The 18,529-nt window shown below is 38.8% G+C and overlaps 1 protein-coding gene across 5 annotated transcripts in view; it reads right to left on the bottom strand.

Annotated features, from left to right (window-relative positions):
* CNKSR2 (connector enhancer of kinase suppressor of Ras 2) overlaps positions 1–18,529 on the bottom strand; it is a 204,651-nt gene that overhangs the window by 128,094 nt on the left and 58,028 nt on the right. For all 5 annotated transcript variants that reach the window (XM_088532747.1, XM_088532748.1, XM_088532749.1 and 2 more), the window contains exon 5: positions 2,877–2,918. In XM_088532747.1, coding sequence (XP_088388873.1) covers positions 2,877–2,918 — 42 coding nt within the window. The remainder of the gene's footprint in view (positions 1–2,876; positions 2,919–18,529) is intronic.

Below are 18,529 nucleotides of genomic sequence, written 5' to 3'. Positions count from 1 at the left end.
GGCAGCAGAGCAGTCTCAGGGCCTCTGACCATGCCCATGTGCTTTCCAGGTTGGGCTGCTGCTGGTGGGAACGGGGCAGCAGCTCCACAAGCGCACCCAAAGCACTGCTCCTCAGCAAGGGCACACGGACACCCAAACCAGCGCTCTGAGCCATGTGAACGATGGGGACATTCAACCCCGGACACATATTTGGTCTTCTCCAAAGTCAAGCACCAAACCACCCACAAGCAGTGTGGACTGACACCAACTATTTTCGTCTACCGATCTCCAGAGGTGCCAAGTTTCTTTGTGCCCTAAAAAATAATAGTATATATTTGTCATACAATTTATTTTAGTTGTTGTAGCTGTAGACATTTTATATATATATAAAAGGATATTAAATCTTTAAAATTTTGGCTTCAAGCCTTAGTGAGAACAATGCCTTGCAACGGGAATTTCCATGGGCTAATTGTAGGAATTTCTAAACATTAGTCTTCATTGCCTTTCACTTTTGTATGGAAATTTGTTTCTTGCAACTTGTAGAGAACATGGTGAAATCACACACGATGGGCTAGAGGGCTTTGAATTCAAGCCTTCCTTGAACCCAGTCCAGCCAACACGGCCACACACTGGGATCTGAACATTCAAAGGTAGATGGACAAAGTGCTAGACATAATAACTAGTAACATTTAATTTCTGTTACCTGCAGAAGTTGCTATTGTTTGCTCATTAGAAATGTAGTCAAAGGTTTGGTTTTAAAGTTAAGAAAAGCAATTTTTATTTTCTATCTCTATAATAGTCATACTGGGTATGTATGTCTTCTCCTGTCAATCTGTCCTGCTTCTTCCAGCATTTCACGTTCAAGATTCTTCCTACGCCTTTATCAAAATTTACTATTATTCTTTTCATGGGGACCTTTCTTTTACCACTCACCTCCGAACTTAATGAATACACCAACCATAACAGGAGTTTCAAATTCTTAATCCCCGCTCCAAGAACATCTCCAATCTCATCTGTATTCCTTATACTCTTCTGCATGCATGCATGCACATCCAAATATTCTGATATCTAATATGTATCCAAAGTTGTATCTTAGACTTTGGCATGACAGTTGCTATAATTTCTCTCAAGATCTTGACATAAGCAGCATATCATAATCTCTTTTCCCCTCGTATTTTATCTACCTTAGACTACTTCCTCTTCAGATCAACTAATTAGATAAAGCCAGTACTTTTAATTGTTAAATCACAGGTTTATCTCTTTCCTTGACTGCTTTGGCCAGCTTCCACCTTATGAATCCTATCTACCAGCTGAAATGCAACAGCCAGAACTGATCCAAGTTAATCAGTGTGATATATATAGCTGTTTTTAATTTTAGGATTAAGCAAAAAGTTCAACAACATGTTCAAGCTTCCTTGCAAGCCTGAGCACTAATCACAAAACCTAATTAAGCTCTCCACAGTAACACATATGTCTGCCTCTCACCACAAAGTTGTTGCTCTTAATTGAAGCAAAAAGACTGTGAGTCTGAATAATGTAAGAAAGATAAAGCAACTTTTGAAACCTGTCTAAAATTTGTCCATTCCCCTATCTTAAAGTAAATCCTCTCAAGTTCCCCAGGATTTTCTACTGAAGACTACATTAACTGATACTACATTAGCTTTAAACATTGCCAGTTCCCTTTGCAATTCTCTTTATTACTTTGTAAATGACATAAATTGAGTATACGTCAGTGTAGTACATATTGGAACTCTCATCTCCTACAATAGAAAACAAGCATGTATTGAAAAGTAGGCTATATACGATAGTTTCTAACTTACAGTACTTCAACTTTTGCCAAGATTATGCAATTAAAACCTCATTACTTAAATGCTCGCAGAGATCAGCCTAGCTGATGATGATGTCAGCCTTACTAAAAATGCTAATTCTTTGCATCCCACAGGGGAGAAGTGTCAGTGAAACTTAAAAATACAACGAGGCTTTTTATTCCACATCACTGTGAAATCAAAGTGTCAAAAGCTTATAGAATTCAGTTCACCATGCATGTGATATGGGAACACTGAAAAAATGTATAGCAGAATTAACCAGGAAGCTCACATTTGAAAACAAACCAAATTATTATTTTTTTTTTTGCTCAAGTTCAGGAATATGAAAATTAGATATCAAAACCCATCCAAATGTGAAATAAAGTGAGCTGTAAAATATTATCTGTTTCATTACATTAAATCCATTCATTACTCACTCTTAAGAACAGCATCTTCATATCTGACTTTTAGAGACAGGGTCAGAGTTAACTTAATACTCATTAATCCACAGTCAGAGCACAAAAGGCAATTTAATATTTTAAGGTTGAGGTGCTGTGTCATCTCAGTAGTTTTCTGAAAAAGTTTGCTCAAGTTTTTGCCATCTCATCCAGCAAAACTGCAGATTCTGGGAAAACAGACCATTGTATTTCTACTGAAAATTCAGCAGGAAAGCATTGCATTTTCCTGTTATGAGAGTGACTTCAAAAGGCTAAGGGGAACAAAGCTATAGAAATGAAACTATATCAATACCATAAATGTGTATGATTTCACAGAAGCCTAGAAATCAGCTCTCTAGAATAAAATGCCATTTTGAAAAATCATTCCTCTGACCATGTTTTACAAATAACAGATGAGCTCAAACCAAACTGAAATGCAAGCCCTTGCAAAGTTCCTCGCCTCTCAGATGCTGACTTTGGCTTCCATAACATCAGCAGCTATTCACAGTAATTTCCATATATTCATCAGTCAGTCACACCAAGACTCGCTCACTATCACATCGGCATTGCATGCAAAAAACACAAAACATACACAAACTCCTATATACTCAGGAACAAATAATATTTATTAATAGAAATCCAGAATATTACTCACCACATGAAGAATTTTATTCTCTGTTTCATATACTGTGCAATCCTGAAAAAGCAGAGCAGAAAAGGGAGGTTAAACTAATCAGTCAATCATCTTTCCTAGATTTATATTTAAAACATGTTTAAGCTGAAACAAAAGATCTCTCTGCCTTAACTTGAACATATGCAACCATGGCATGAGGTGACCACAGAGAGGAAGTATTGATCTATTTGCCACTTGTTGCTGTTGCTTCCTTCCTCGAGGTAGATGATCGCCTTCCTCGTTATACCCTTTGGGAATATACCAGCTGGTCATATGTATGCTGGGCAAGTAGCTTCAACTAAGAGTCCCTGCCCATGGAGAAAAGAAGTCTGCTTCTCGAGAGAGTACTAAAAACCAGGGCAGCAGCCTGAAATACACTCTGCTGGGGAGATTTCTGCTGAAAAATGTCTAAGAATCCACAAAGCAAGAAAATTTAAAGCCACTGCACATAATGTCCCCTTCCCCCTTATGAGTTTGTCTTTACTTTGATTAACTTGCTCCTTCTAAATCATCCTCCATTTAAAGTTATGCAAGAGGAAACCAGGAAAGTAAGTCGAACAGTTGCTGGTGAGCTGAGCTGACGTGTTCCCACAACCCACCAAAGGAGGGAAACAAAACCTTGGGAAGAAGAAGAAGGAAGGCAAAACACCACCCCACGCAGTGGGTGAGAAGGCAAATATGGAATAAAGAAATGCAGAGGAAACTTGAGCCTAACCATCATATTGCGTACACCTCGTTGGGGACCGTGTGCACATCATCGTGACTTTATTTAGAATATAGGGCAGTTTCTATAAAAAACACTAACAGATGAGAAGCTGGGGGATGTGAAAGTTTTTATGAAGGGCCAAAATCTTTGTGGGTATTGTGGGAAGCCAGTGACTAGGAAGACAGAAAGTATGTGAAATATAGGTAACTGGTTAAAGAGCCACTCACTTCACTGGATGCTGTGACTGCGTGGTGTGTAATTCATGCAAGTTCAGCCAAATGGAGGTTTTATAGTCTACTTTTATAGCCTACTCACCTGAAAAATGTGAATAATTTTCAGATTTTAAATCCTTTCATTTTGTAATCACTTTTTGCTGTTAGATAAACAGCCTTGGTATATATAAATGTTTTTTAAAAAATGGGATTCTAATCCATGAAATGCTTCTAGTGTTACTCAGGCTAAGAAAAGCCAAAGTGTCTTTAGGCTTTATATAAATCAAACCTATGCAGAAGCAGACGGTTTATCAGGGAGTATTTTCCTAATAACAGCTGCTTTAGGCATTCAGGAAACATTTGCCAATGGAGAAAGTACAGCCAGAAAGAAAATCTAACATGTTTAATTACATGTAGACATCAATGAAGTATTTTCAATCTTAGGAGCAAAACACACATTTCATTGTTATATGTGGGAGGGCATATAACATTTTCAGGATGGGTACATCTATGTTCTGCATGGATTCTTACGAATCATTGGCAAAAACAACAGGAAGGGATTACACCATTTATACTGAAAAAAATCCCCACTTCTGAGCAGGCATAGTAAAATGTCCATGTTGCCAATGAAATAACTACAAGTTCAATACTCAGCTTAAAAGGATGCCACTAGATATTTCTCACAGCTAAGGGAGGAAGGATTCTGGGTTTTTAAATGCTATAAAGGTTTATTACAACCAAGAAATGAGAGAATAAGAACTGCTCCATTCCTGAAATGAAACAGTTCCATATCATCATGAAGCAAGCTAAAGAAATATGGTTGTTCCTGACAAACCAGTAGTAGGAAAAACATTTCTGGATCTACAAAAGACAGTAAAGCAAGTGGAAAACTTCACAGGCAATCAATCTAACCAAAAGCTAAGCACCGTGGCCCTACCCTTAAATTCTTCCCTGAACATGCACATGTCCAGCGGCTCAGGAGACAAATCACTAAATGACCCCATCATATACGGCACTGCTGATTGCTGGGCTTAGTGTTACATCTTCCTATTCAGGCAAGTGGAAAAATAACAGTTGGAGTTCAGTAAACCATAAAAGCCAGAGAAATTGGAGGAGAGCAAGCCTAATGTGCTAGGTAAGAAACAATCCCAAAATACTCTCTTTCCATACATAAATGCCTAAATATTATACCACAACTAACTAACTCTTATTCAGTCCCTAGCTCAGTGAGATGTGCAGAAGTGCAAAGCTCTGTGCCAGAATAGCCTAGGGCAGCCCTGGAGTGCAGGATTCAAAGAAACCTCAGAAAGGTCACCAAGTTCATCCCCGCACCGCCGCAAGCCCGTTCTGACTTCCTGCAGCCACCCCCAGAATGAATGATCCCAAGGGAAAAAAATGCCTTCATTCCTAGCAAACTTTATTTCTCCCCCTCTCTTCTGATTTTCTGCTTGTTTGTGCTTTGACTTTAAGCAAGTGCTGAGAAGCTGAGCTCACCCTCCTTGAACATCCCTTAGGTAGAAGGATAAACTGAATACTTATTACCGGGAGCCCTTACCATTTACAATTATTGCCTTTTCATACTCATTTCATCTCAACTAAAAGAGTTGAAACCACTTGAGAACAATGAAAAGAGTTGCTAAGTACAAACTTAGAGACTAAATCTGTGTTTGCAGTAGCACGCCGCCCACAGCCATCCAAAAGCTCTGTCTTCCCTGCTGAGACTAGGAGTCCAGACCTCACTGCTGAAAGGTCTGCTTCCATCCTTGTTCAACCACAGCACCAAAACCTTGCACCCGGGTAAGAAGCAAACCATGCACAACCTGTTAACATCAGCTTTCCCCTGCAGGCACGCACAAGCCTGTCACCTGCAGCCTGGCTTTGCTCCCATGCAAGGTCACAGTTTGCTGGTATCTTCGTGAAATGACACTGCAATCACCCCGACATGGGATATGTGGATGCAAAAACGGGGAGCTCTTCTGGTTTTACCTCTTTATTCTCTGAACTACACACACATGTTCTCTAACAAGCTACTAGTAAGGCTGGGCTGTTTGATCTTCATCTAATCAAGCAAACAAACTACCAGCATGAGCAGCACGAGGCTGTTTCCTAAATTCATACTGTTTTCTGAGATCAGTGTGAAGGTTGCTTACAAAGCAACAAAATGTGCTTCTCTTTCCCATGTGAGCTACAAACACTGTGCCCGTTTATAATTCCTAAAGATTTTGTTCAATAATTGGTCCACAGCAATTTCAAAGGAAAGGCGGACAGCGTCATCAGCATAGAAAGAAAATCAAAATGGGAATATAATGGCACAATTTAAATGACTAACATCACATTTTCATGGACATTCTTTCCAGCAGTGCCTCACGCATCAAAAATGGCAAAAGTGACCTTTGTGGTAACAACTGGAAGCCTATAAGGGAAACACAAGTCCAAAACTGGAAAGGAAAAACTACCACAACGGAGGAAGTCGGAAAGAACAAGACACCCACAGAGAGGGGTGAGGCACTGTCACTGCTAGTATAACTACATATGCCTCACTTCAGTTACCTAGTTAGTATTTCTTCCACAGCCACAATTCTGCATTATTCATACAAATATTACAAGTTTTATCTGCAGAGAATCTAACACAGTGCCATAAGTAATAATTATCAAAGCCATGTAAAATTGGATATGTTCAATTAGAGAGCAGCACTGGCCGCTGCTGTGCCCCATCAGGTGTACACCTCCCAGTCTTCCTTCCCTCAGACACAGCGAGCACATATACAAAACACAAATACTTGTGGATTTGGTTTTCCCAAAGGAATGCTTATGATTATTTACTTTTCCAGTTTATTTTCCATTGCAGTCACTGGTATTGCCTTCATCCTAAACTCCTACACTACATGTCACAAAGAGGGGAAGCAGGTTAATTAATGACACTCTTTGGTCCTTCTATTTGCACCAGAGTTGATTAAATATCAACTCAAAATGTGACATACTGAGATCTAGAAGGACTGCCAACTCATCCTAGTGGTCATATGTGCCTTAAGAAAAGAAATAAACTTGCAGTTCCTTAACTATAAATACAGGATAATATTCAATGAAAAACATTACTATTTCTGCATATATCGTGGTTTACACATTTGAATTGGTAACCTGTCAAATTACCTATTGCAGCTACTTGTCAAAGACTTCTCTTTTCAGGGTACATACAGGCTATAGCGCTTGTTATTATTACTACCACTATTACTGTTTGGGGGTTTGCCTCATTTTCCAGGCAGCCGCCGCACTGTGCTCTTTCTGGCAGTGTTAAGTTCCTATCACCTCTGTGACTTAAATTGAGAGAAAATAAGATACATACAAATAGGTAAGTGATACCAGAAGGGAGAATTGCAGAATTATGCATAGCAGTTGCTTAAGAACACAGAAGATAAACCAACATTTCAGCATCCCTAGTAATCCTTAGATGAGAGCGCTCACGAAGGGGCTAGAAATTATTTCCCTGCATTTTCTTTGCCAGCAGAATGCTTTATTTGTTCATGTATTTAGTCATGCAAATCTATTTTTTCCTCCAAGGCAACGCAATCAAGGCAGAACTGATTCCTAAGCAGGTTACATGGTTGCCAAGAACAAAATCCAGATCTCCTGATTCTCAGGTACCACGTTAGCCAAAAGATTTCCTTCGTGAATCCACACATTAGCATTGCTCGACAGCAGGCTGCCTCCCACTGCCGTGCTGGAGTCAACCGGAGCAATTCGCACGGATAGGAGCTTGTCACGAGAGCTCTCGTTCTCTGGGGGATTTTGAGCTGTCTGTGTTGGAGCCTCCTCACTGTTTTTCTTGTTTTCTTTTTCTTTGCAGTCCAACTGAATATACATGAAGGCTATTTAAATGCATATGTTTGCATATGCAGCTCTGTTTTTACCTTCCTTTAGCTGATAGAATGTACAGGTTGGGAACACAATTTTTAAAATGGTGGTGAAATTGCTTGGAAAATGCATCTTTCATGAGCAATTCCACACATCCTGTATGTCTAGTCATAAGAGGACAACAACTAGATTTTATGTAGTACTTTAAAACAGATGTCTCATAGAACTGCTGTCACCATTCCTCTAAAGTCACGCAAAATGTTCTAAACTATGTAATGCTAGTTTTCTATTTGTAACAAAGATAATAAATTGCATTGCTGCGGAAAGAAGGCTCAGACTCCCATGCATTGCCAAACCTTCAGGATAAAATCACTCTTGAGTAATGTAGCCATTTGTTGGCAATAAGCCAAGCCATCCTCTAAATCTCTTTGCTTCTCAAATTGATTAGAACTGTAACTGAATCCTTTAATACCAGTATGTCAAATAGATGGTCTGTCAGCATCGCTACTTAGCATCAATAAAAAATAATTAAATCAGGAAGGCTCAGACTGTAACTCCCTGTCCCTTCATCCTCAGCACTGCAACCCCCAAAATCAGTTGTTCTGGCTTCAGGAAGTCCTCTTTGAGCTTGATCAAGTGTCACGAGCTCAAGGCAATTTGTGTCATTGGTTCTAGCAAGCCTCATTTTCTTTGAATTATATCCAATTTAGCTATGGCAAGAAAGCTACAATACAGAGACTGCAATCTTAAATAAAGTTTCTCACAAAGAACAACAATGTTCTTTAAAACAATAATGATGTCTCAAGCCTTCTTAAAGCATGAAAAAAAAAAAACAGAAGACACTCTGTGGCCTCATTTATTATTACTCCTCCATCGCTTTTCACATACCAAGACAGTGGTGTATGATTTCCAAATGGATATGAAAAGAAGATAGATGCAATCGATTCAGTCTTTCACTACTTAAAACAGAAATTGCATGGAAAACACATCTAATGCAGCTGACAACAGAAATAAGCAGAGTTGTGAAGCAATAAACTTGATCAGTATAAAACTGGCTGTGGAAAACATTCCCATATTCTGTACAGCACGATGACTGGAAAACTGAGGAATGTTAGGGAACTCCACTGCCCAGACTGTGATTTGCTGGTGTACCCAAGGAATTGCTGGAACAGCAAAAAGCAAATTGACAGATATACAGATCTGTCCAACCCATCCTTCTGAGAAGAAAAAACAAAAGAAAACAAAAGAAAACAAAGCAAAAGAGCAGAGGAGAGCAGAGCAGAGCAGAGGAGAGGAGAGGAGGGGAGGGGAGGGAAACATAAAAAAACAAGGGCAAATAACACTGTCAACAGGCATAGGAGTACGACCCAGTGAGAGGCTCCTTGTGTGGCGGGTTACCATGTCTTTGAGTCGAGAAGGCCTAGCGGGGCATTAGGAGAAGGAGGTATGGGCCTGGCAGATGCTGGCCCTGACAAACGTACGGAAGAAAATAGGGCTGCAAAGGAAGGGCAAATAGCTTCTTCTTTTCTAAGGGAAGGCAAATAAATATATCTAAATTGAAGCAAATGCAATGGCAAGGCTTTTGTGACGCAGTGCCCCAGACCTGTGCTGGTGCAGGCCATCCTTGGCTGTGGCCCTACAAACAATTTTTTCAAATGACACAGCCACTGGTAAAAATGTAGACATTATAGGTATACACTTCCTTCCCAGGACGCTTTCCCTAACTTCCTTCCCACCGAACTGCTCCCAAAATGCCTCCAGATGAGGCAGTTCCCCGGATGCCCTGAGCTCAGCTCTCCCCTTCCTACCACCCCTTCACTGCTGCTCGCATCCCACTCACAGATGCCTTGTCCCTTCTGTTCACAGCACAGCTCTGAGGCTCCTCCTGGACCCGCGCCACCAGCCCCAAGGCAGCCAGCATGGGAGCTGAAGGCACATTTCTGCCCGTGTGCCCCTCCTTCCCCTGTCCCTGTCAACAGCCTTCTGTGCCACCAGCTCACAACCTGGGTGCCATTTGCAACTCCTCTCCGCTTCCCACGCAAATCCTGTCGATTCGCTTCCCACTGCTGCTCAGGAATGCCGCCTTCCTTCTCCACTGATGCTATGGTTATCAGATCCCTGCAGCTCCCTGACACGGGCTCCACGGCAGCCTTGCGCCCCAACTGCTCCCCACGTCGGTGCTCTTCAGCCAGAGCTCAACCAGGATGCGCGCAGTAAGCACACACCACTCGAAATATTAAGCGAAGAGAAAAGCTCTGCGTCTTCAAAAATATAATGCCAGCTATTAAATAAATGCTGCAGAAAAAAAGAGATTTCCTATGCAACCTACTCGAGCTAAAGTGCTCCTGAAAGGTCTGGAGGTTTTCCATGAATATTTAACGAAACCTGCACTTCTCTTTGAGTTCACATCCCTGTGTACAAACTAATAGCAATTACCCAGTTTACAGAGTACAAAGTATTGCTTTAATATTATTTAAACAATCTGTATGGAGTGGCACCTATCGCCATAGTAACAGAATTCTTCATGTGAAAATGTAGCACAACTTACATAATTCACCCACAGATGAAGTAACTACTGGTAAAAAAAAACATGTCCCCTGGATTAGTAGAGATGCAATGTGTACACTGAATGCTTATCTAATAGCTTTCTGAAGTCATTTTCCATTTCCAAGTATTTCTACCCTCCTAACTGCTAAGGGCCCATCTTGCTTTCCTTTGGCATCTGGTCATATCTTAGTTCTTACTTTGCATGTAGAGAGTAACACTTCTTCCTAAAGTGTATTTCTAAAACGAGCTGGTATACTTTTAGGCCAGAAATCACAGCAAGTACTTTTGCACTGTCAAAAATCATGTTTGTACTTGCCCTTATCTTGCAAGATTCTACATGTTTAGAGGATCTAAATTGAATTTCAGCTCTAAAGGTGACTTCTCTATGTGGAAACTTCCTCAGTAGGTAAAAAATTACAGCAACAGATGAGAGGCTGAAAATGAGGCAAGAATGTTCCACCCAGAGGAGAAAAAACAAACCTAAAACACTCCTATTCCTGTTCTCCTAATCCAAAAAAACTTTTGTCAGACATCTAAAACTAAATATTTTATTACATGTGAAATAATACAGTTTCTAATAATAGCAGTCTCTTGTTACAATTCTTAAGTTTCTCAAATCACTTCCATGATTATTTAAAGGTAAGTAATTTCTCAGTTTTCTACTTTTGTTTTCCCTTCACTATTGTCTTTGATAATCATTCTGATTGATAGAATACAATTGCAGCAAAACACTTCATGACACATATACTGCCTAGGTGTTTTTTACTGCCGCAGAGGAAATAAAATTAGTTGAACTTGAGAAAAAATAATTATGTTTATGTAGTTAGCATTTCAGGCTCGGCTATCACTCAAACATTTCATATTGAATTAGGCTGCCCAGAGGGGTTGTGGAGATAACTATTCTTTGGAGATACTCAAAACACACCTGGATGCAACCCTGTGCAACGTGCACTAGGTGACCCTGTGCAATGTACTCCAGGTGACCTTGTGCCACGGGCTCTAGGCAATGCTGCTTAAGCAGGTGGGTTGGACTAGATGATCTCCAGAGGTGCCTTCCAACCTCAACCATTCTGTGATTCTGTAAATCTTCCGAAATTCTTGATGAATTTTAGTTCTTCAATGGATTCCAACAAACAAACACAAAGATATTTCACATATTACCTTCCTGAGATAAGCTTGACCGACCCTGCTCTTTTTTTCTTGCTCAAGGCTTCCACTAGCTTCCTAGAAACAATTTCTGCAGTTCCCTGAAGCTGAAATCCTTCTTCTCTTCACCAGACTGGAAAGGCGACACTGTCACAGGAGAGCGGAATCAGAGCTTCCAAAGTCTCAGTCTTCCCTTCTACTGGGGTGTGACCATAATCCAGCCTCATTCGTGACTGTATCTAGCACTTATGAAGTGCAATGACGGAGGCTTGCACATACTGTCTCCCTCCTTCTAAACAGGAACTCTGATGTCCCTCAGCACTCACTGACACATCCACCAACACATGGTCACTCTGAGAAAAAAAACCCACAGGTTTTATTTCAGGGAAACACAGGAGACATCACAGCACAGTTTTGACCTATGTCTGCACTTGTTCTGAGTTTCCATGGCTTTTCTGCTACTTGCCGGTAGTGCTTCCCATTACATGGATCAATTAACCAAAGCAGTCCTTGGCCCTTTCCCTTTCACTCTGACACGCTCGGGCTCCTTTTCTTGGAAAAGTGTAATAGCTAGACTGGTTTCCCAGAATATATTCCATCAAAAAAGGAAAAAAAAAATCCTTTTTTTCCTCAAACTATCCGGTTTCGTTTTTCATTTGCCTGAAATTGTCAATCACTAATCTGGAAGAAAAACAAACTAACAAACAAAAAAGAAAACCAACATCAACCTCTTTTTTGCTTTCTAAGCATTAAGCTTCTTAGGTGTTCAATGATATTTTACCTTTTTTTTTTTTTTTTCTCCCAACCGTGAGGAAAAGAGACCACTTTATAGAAGAATCAAAAGGAAAACAAGGGTCACAAATTCACAGCACTCCAGGGGGTGGAGTTTTATTAAAGCACACAGTGAATTCTTAAGTTACTTTGAAAATGTCAAATCATAGTCTACAAAAGTTTAGGAAAAAATTCTTTACAGCATATATCTCAATGACAACGTGCGAGGCATGAAATATTTTTTAGCAGCGCTGCATATCCCTATAGACTATTAATGTTTTAACTTTTGAGCTACTTAGTGCCTAATCCCATCTCAAAAAGGACTTCAAAACTTAACTCTAAAGATAGTGATATAACTACAAGTAAGCCACTTCAAGAAAAAAAGTACAGAAAAATAACAGAAATAAAGTATCAGGATCAGAAAAAGTCACCTACGTTAAGCACCTCAGGCATTTTTACATTACATTAAATTACTTATGAAATTTTCTAAAAAATGTGCTATGCAGAAATAAGCTACTCTCCTTTCAGCATGAGGAAAATATTGCTAAACAACATAAATTCAAGCTGCTTTGATATTGCTTTCTGTAAACAAAAGCCAGTTTCATATTTCCAACAATCCTTTAACTTCTATTGTACCTTATACATTATACATTGATTTCTAAATGTGAAGCAAACAACTGCACAGGATAATACATATCCTGAAACACCAACACTGAGCACTGCTTTGAACCTAATGCAAGAGAAAATCTTGAAAAGCTCAGCAGCTGCAGGATTCAAGGTCACTCGAGCTTCCTGCCAGTATTATTCTCAATGACTTATAAGCTTTTCATGTAAATATCATTTGGATTCCATGCACTATCGGCAGACATTGCCTGCATATTTTTTTCATTCCATTTTTAACACACTTACCTACCAACACCCTTGTTTACCAAAAGAGGTTAAGAAAGATTTTTCTGGAAACATCTGATAATGAAGCTGAAGTGGATGGAAGAATTCTTACAGTTTAAACCAGAAGGCTTAGAATTTAATATATAACTTAATTTATATCAAGCATATCTTGCTTTGAAAATCTCAACAACAAGGAAGTGCAAAGCAGTTTTAATGAGCACCCAATTAAGCATTCACACCATTAAACTATTAAAGCACCGCTTTACTGGCAAGGAATACCTGAGAAATGATTGTCTATCTAGCATGACCTTACTTTCAAACTTTTAAAGCTGTATTTAGCAAGTCCTTAAAGTTCTTAATAACTAAGAGTTAAAAAGGAAAGTGTGGGTTTGGGATAGAAAAGATTATATGTAAGATATTTTGTAACAATATTTACTACTCCTAAAGATATTTATTATTCTTCTGTGTGCATGTATCTGATGCTGACCTAGGAAAATTAATAAATTATTCTCCAGGCACCCTCTGTTAGGGTGAGCAAATTCCCTTTTTCTCCATTTAATTGGAAAATTAGGCTACACATATTTTCTCAGTGAGGGTTGTTATTTGAAATATTCAGCACATAAGTTGAAGCCATTTGGTTATAAAAAATGCAAAGGTAACTAACACTTCTTAAAATACATCACTTAGCTCTCCAGCGTTTCAGGAAAATATTGCACTGCTTGAGAAGTAATTTGTGATCCTCTTCACAAATTACCTTTTTTTTCCTTAAAAGACAACAGTGGCCGGAATTCTATCAGAGATTTCTGCCTCCACATGGGCAGTGACTCTGCGAGTAGCTGGAGCAGCCAGATCCCTGCTCTTGAGAACCACCAGCATCTTCAAATGGGGACCAAATTTCAAATCCCTCAGCTGAGGCAGCACACAGGGCACTTCTGGATTTGCATTTGCTTTGTGGTTGGAATTTTAACTTAAAACCCTTCTAATTAGAGAAAGATTCAGATTTTTTTTTGATATTCCTTACTTATCTTCCATGCTAGCTACCATCTCTCAAACTCCAGGTTCTCTCTCTGTGCAACCTGAAATCTGAGTTCACCTCACAACACTGCTATGAGAGATGAAATAATGAATATAGTGTGTGACAACCGTGCAAGCTAAATACACGTTGGTCTCCACTGGTCTCCATCTTCACTCCTGTTACATACCCTGATACCTGTTACCACCCTCCTCAAGAAGATATTTAGGCAGAGAATGAATTACAGGGAAGCTTTCAAAAAGGAGTGTACAGAGGCCTACAACTATGTTAGTGTTGGAGCATCTTCCTGAGCAAATCCCTCAGGACATTAAGGATGTGAGATAAACTGAATAATCACAGCAAATCAGTGTGAGAAGTGATCAACAAAAGTGAAAAACTCAAGTGCCACTAGCCAAAATGGAAATTGTAAAAAAAAAATGTGTTTAGCAGTAAAACCTTCTCCAAATGTCTAATAACTTACAAATCTCAAGAAGAAATAAAATCAAGCCTTTCAGATATTCCCAAGATTTCCATGATTTTAAAACCCAATAAGAAAGTTTCCTTACTGAAACTTTAATGGGTTTCTTAGGAATAAAAGCACTGAAAATGACAATAAATGCTAGATATAGATTGCCTAAGCAAGCAATAAATTTTTTGCTTCTTCCAGCTACCACTGTAGCTATTGTTGCTTTTTTGAAAATCAAACTGAACCAAACATACTGGAACTGAACAAGTTCCAGGCACCACCAGCTGGGCATCATGACTAACACAGTTAATAGCAAAAGTTTCATTAAGTTAATAAACAAACAGGCATTCACATTCTTCCTTATGTGTTTTTGCTATTCATACAATTCCAACCGTTCAAATCTGAATTCACAAATGAATAATAAAAAAAAAAAAAACACAATGCAAAGCAACCTCAAAACCCAGGAACTTCTATCACTATATCACCATACTACCACTATGTATCACCACTACTACTATCACGTACTGCCTTGTATCATCCAAAAAGAACTGGTGTTTTTCACTTGGTGCAGTGCAAGCAGGTAACGCTCAAAAAAGGGCCACACTAAACAGATGAGTAAGTACTGGGAAGAAATAGAGGTAGCACATCAGCTAAGAGCGCAAGGTAATGGTAGCAAATATCATGATAGTCTCATTTCTTTATTATTTAAATCTTTTTTTCTTTTTTTTTCTTTTTTTTTTTTCCTGTGTTACTCTGTAGGGGATATTTGATTACAAAAAGGAAACAGGAACACAAACCTTCAGTTAAATAAACCATCAGCAAGGAAGATGAAATATTAAGAGCGAAAACCTGCAGGAAGTGCCTATGAAACAATATCCCAAAGTTCCTAAAGGGAAAAAAAAATCCCTAAGTCAAAACAAAACAGCTGCACAAAAGCAGACGATTAGTATGAATGCAAAGCAGGTAACAACAATAACTTGCATTGCTTCGAGGGACCAGCTTGCAATGGCAAGTACCCACTGGACACTCATCTGTTAGCTGGGTCCTGGGCAATGTGCAACACAAATGGAAAATGAAAGAGTTAAAACATAAATTATGCACTCTACTGCATTACACTGAAAAGCCTGTCTCAAGGTGGTAATTCTAACTCCAACTTTTCTAATTATTTTAAGGCTAAGGCACAGAAATATAACAGATTTTCCTAATTTTCATAAGACAGTGAAGTTTTCTGCCAATTTTTAGCCCACTATCCATTTAGTACTGGTGACAGGGAAAGAAAACTTAATCCTATGAAGGAAATACAGGCATTACCTTAAACTAATTAGCCTCAAATAAATACAAGCAAGGCAGACTAATTTTAGCTTTTTATCCCCATCTTGAAAAATGAACAGTTTTTATTTAATAAATCTGAAAATTGATTGTAACAAACCAACAAAAACATTTTGAAACCTCTCGGTGCTCAATTGCTAAAGTAAATAGTGGAGTCCTATTATTAAATTTTGTAACGCAATGGCGTAAAAATAAAAAGATGTAAGAAAATGTAGATTGTAGGTTTATGTTTTTAATATCTCATTAGGCATTATAAAAACTGTAGCTAGTCTTACATAAATACATCGTAACATTGCTGTCTCTAGGTCTCTTATAAACCCCCCAAAATCTGCATATGTTAAATTATAAATTATTATGCAATAGTGAAGCTCTATGAACACTTCATATATGAAGGAAAAGGGATTCTGAGGTGGAAAAACACCTGATACGGTGATACTGAGACATTCAAATTAAAGCATTAAGAGAGCATAATGAGAACTGCCATTGTGTTCAATCATCACACAAAAGAAAAGCTCAGTGAAGGAGTTGAAGGAAATGCATTTGTTTTAAGTAGGGATCAAACCGCCTGTGTTTGCAACTAGTAATGGCATTTTTCATTATCATTCTTTTGCATACAGCCCAATTCAATTTCAGACGTGCTTAAATTTAGGCGCATAAATACTACCTTTGACTTCAAAGTATGGGTTCATGAATTGAACTGCTTCTAGATGGGGTAGTCATGTGAGTTCGGTAAAAGATAAGACTTCTTTTCTCCCAGGCTATTAAATAACAATAATTGCTTTCATTCACACAGGTAATTCACTCTCCATGTATACTTTTTAAAGACAAATTGGCAGTATCGTGGATAAGAATGGAAAACAAGCTGATATTGAGTTAGTTGCTGGGAAATATTGCAGTCATAGATATTTTTTCCCACTTTCAATCACCAGTGGGTATGTGAGGATGGAGCAGAGGGCTCTTCCGCTTACAATGAGCAAAAAATGAAGAGCCTTCCTGGCAAAGGGGCAGTTCAATGAGCACAAAACAGTAAATAAAAGCACATGTAATACAGAGCCAAGTTAAAAAAAAAAAAAAAGGCCCAAACTCTTCTTCCACAGCCACCACCTGAGTCCAGGTGGTGGTGAGAAGCTCAACCAGGAGCACAAGCCTAGCAGGGGGCTGGGGTGCTCCCTGGTTCCATTTTTACCTCAAAATGCATGGGCATAACTAGGGGAAAATGATATAATAGTAATAATAAAGAAAACCAAGAAACTTGTATTTCCCAAATTTGAGCTGACAGGCACTAGCAGCACTGCTCTTGCCCAGCACAGAGAGAACATAAACTGAACTGATCTTTGACATTTCACAGATTTGTGAGAGGGTGAATGAAGAAAACATTCCTGGGGTTAGACGGACAGCATTGTCAAATAGTCGTGTCAAGAGGCCATCAGAGAATTTTAATATTGCTTATATTGGATTGATATGTGCGATGATGGGAAACACCTCCTCAGTGCCTCTGCCTAGCCCACTTTCTTCATTTTTCTCTGATCTTTTCTCATTACTATGATTATTATTGATTGTAGATAGAGCAGAATCACCAGGAAGAAATATAGCAGGCTGTACTGAAGCAGAATGAGAACTCTGACTCTTTTCATAGGGAATTGAATTGCTTGAACTCTAAACAAGCCCTCAAGTTGCTAACTCAAAACCCCTCAAAAATGAACTGGAAGGTCCATTAGCTTATGCAGTCTCTTTTTTCCTTTTATTCAAACTGAACTCTTTTGGACTTGCTGAGCTCTAATTATAAGTAAAGAGCACCAGATATTCATACAAATAAAACAACACAAGAGCAAATCAGCAACAATCCACAATGGGTAAAATACCCAAGAGGAGTGAAAGCTCTCTTTTCATTTAGGAAAATCCCCCCAAAATACAGGATTTATTTTCTATTCCCTTATGCCATTTATAACCCTAGGCAGTTATCATAACTGCCAAAAAAACATCCTTCAGGTTAGCATTTTCAACAAACAAAATCATTCTAGATAAGTCTCTTGATAGTCTAAAACTATTTCACTTTCCCTGTAGAATGGGCATTTGTGGCCGATCTCCAAACACTACAAACCTAGATAACATATAAAGTTGTTAATTGAGCTAACATACACAAATAAAAAGAAATTTTAAAACAATTGATTGCCATCCTTTTAATTACAACAATACTGGAGAATAATAGGATGCATCTCTGAAGCACTTGCATCAGGGTACAAGATGATGCTCAGTTGAATAGGAGTATTTTCATTTCCGAGTTTAATTCTAATGAAGTTCATCTCAATATTAGTTTGAACTTGAAACAAAAAAGATTTTCCATTTTTACCAGAACAATGGATAAAGTCAGGGGGAGATCCAAAATGGATGGGGAACAGCACTCTGTAGACAGTACTCACAAATGAAGCCCATTTAGCATGTGCTTCTGCTTCTCTATCTGCTTCTTGAAAGTGGATGGTACAAAAATGTCTATCCCTGTATTTAGCCTCATGGCGACATGCGTTGTCTTTACAAAAGCCTAGATGGCATGAACTGCATGAAAGTGGAGATAACTAAACTTGAATATTTACAGACCTTTAGAGTCAGACAGTTAATTAAAAGTTATTGACAAAATGTAAGAAATTAGATAAGCAAATTACTAGAATTTGCTAATTTGTAGTGGTGATATTAGACTAGAGAATCTAA

This window comes from Tinamus guttatus, unplaced genomic scaffold (assembly GCF_059628265.1).
Source record: "Tinamus guttatus ecotype Peru unplaced genomic scaffold, ASM5962826v1 Tinamus_guttatus_pri_ptg000470l, whole genome shotgun sequence".
NCBI lineage: Eukaryota > Metazoa > Chordata > Aves > Tinamiformes > Tinamidae > Tinamus > Tinamus guttatus.
Note: the sequence above shows the minus strand (reverse complement) of the source record. Positions and strands in the feature narration are given on the sequence as shown.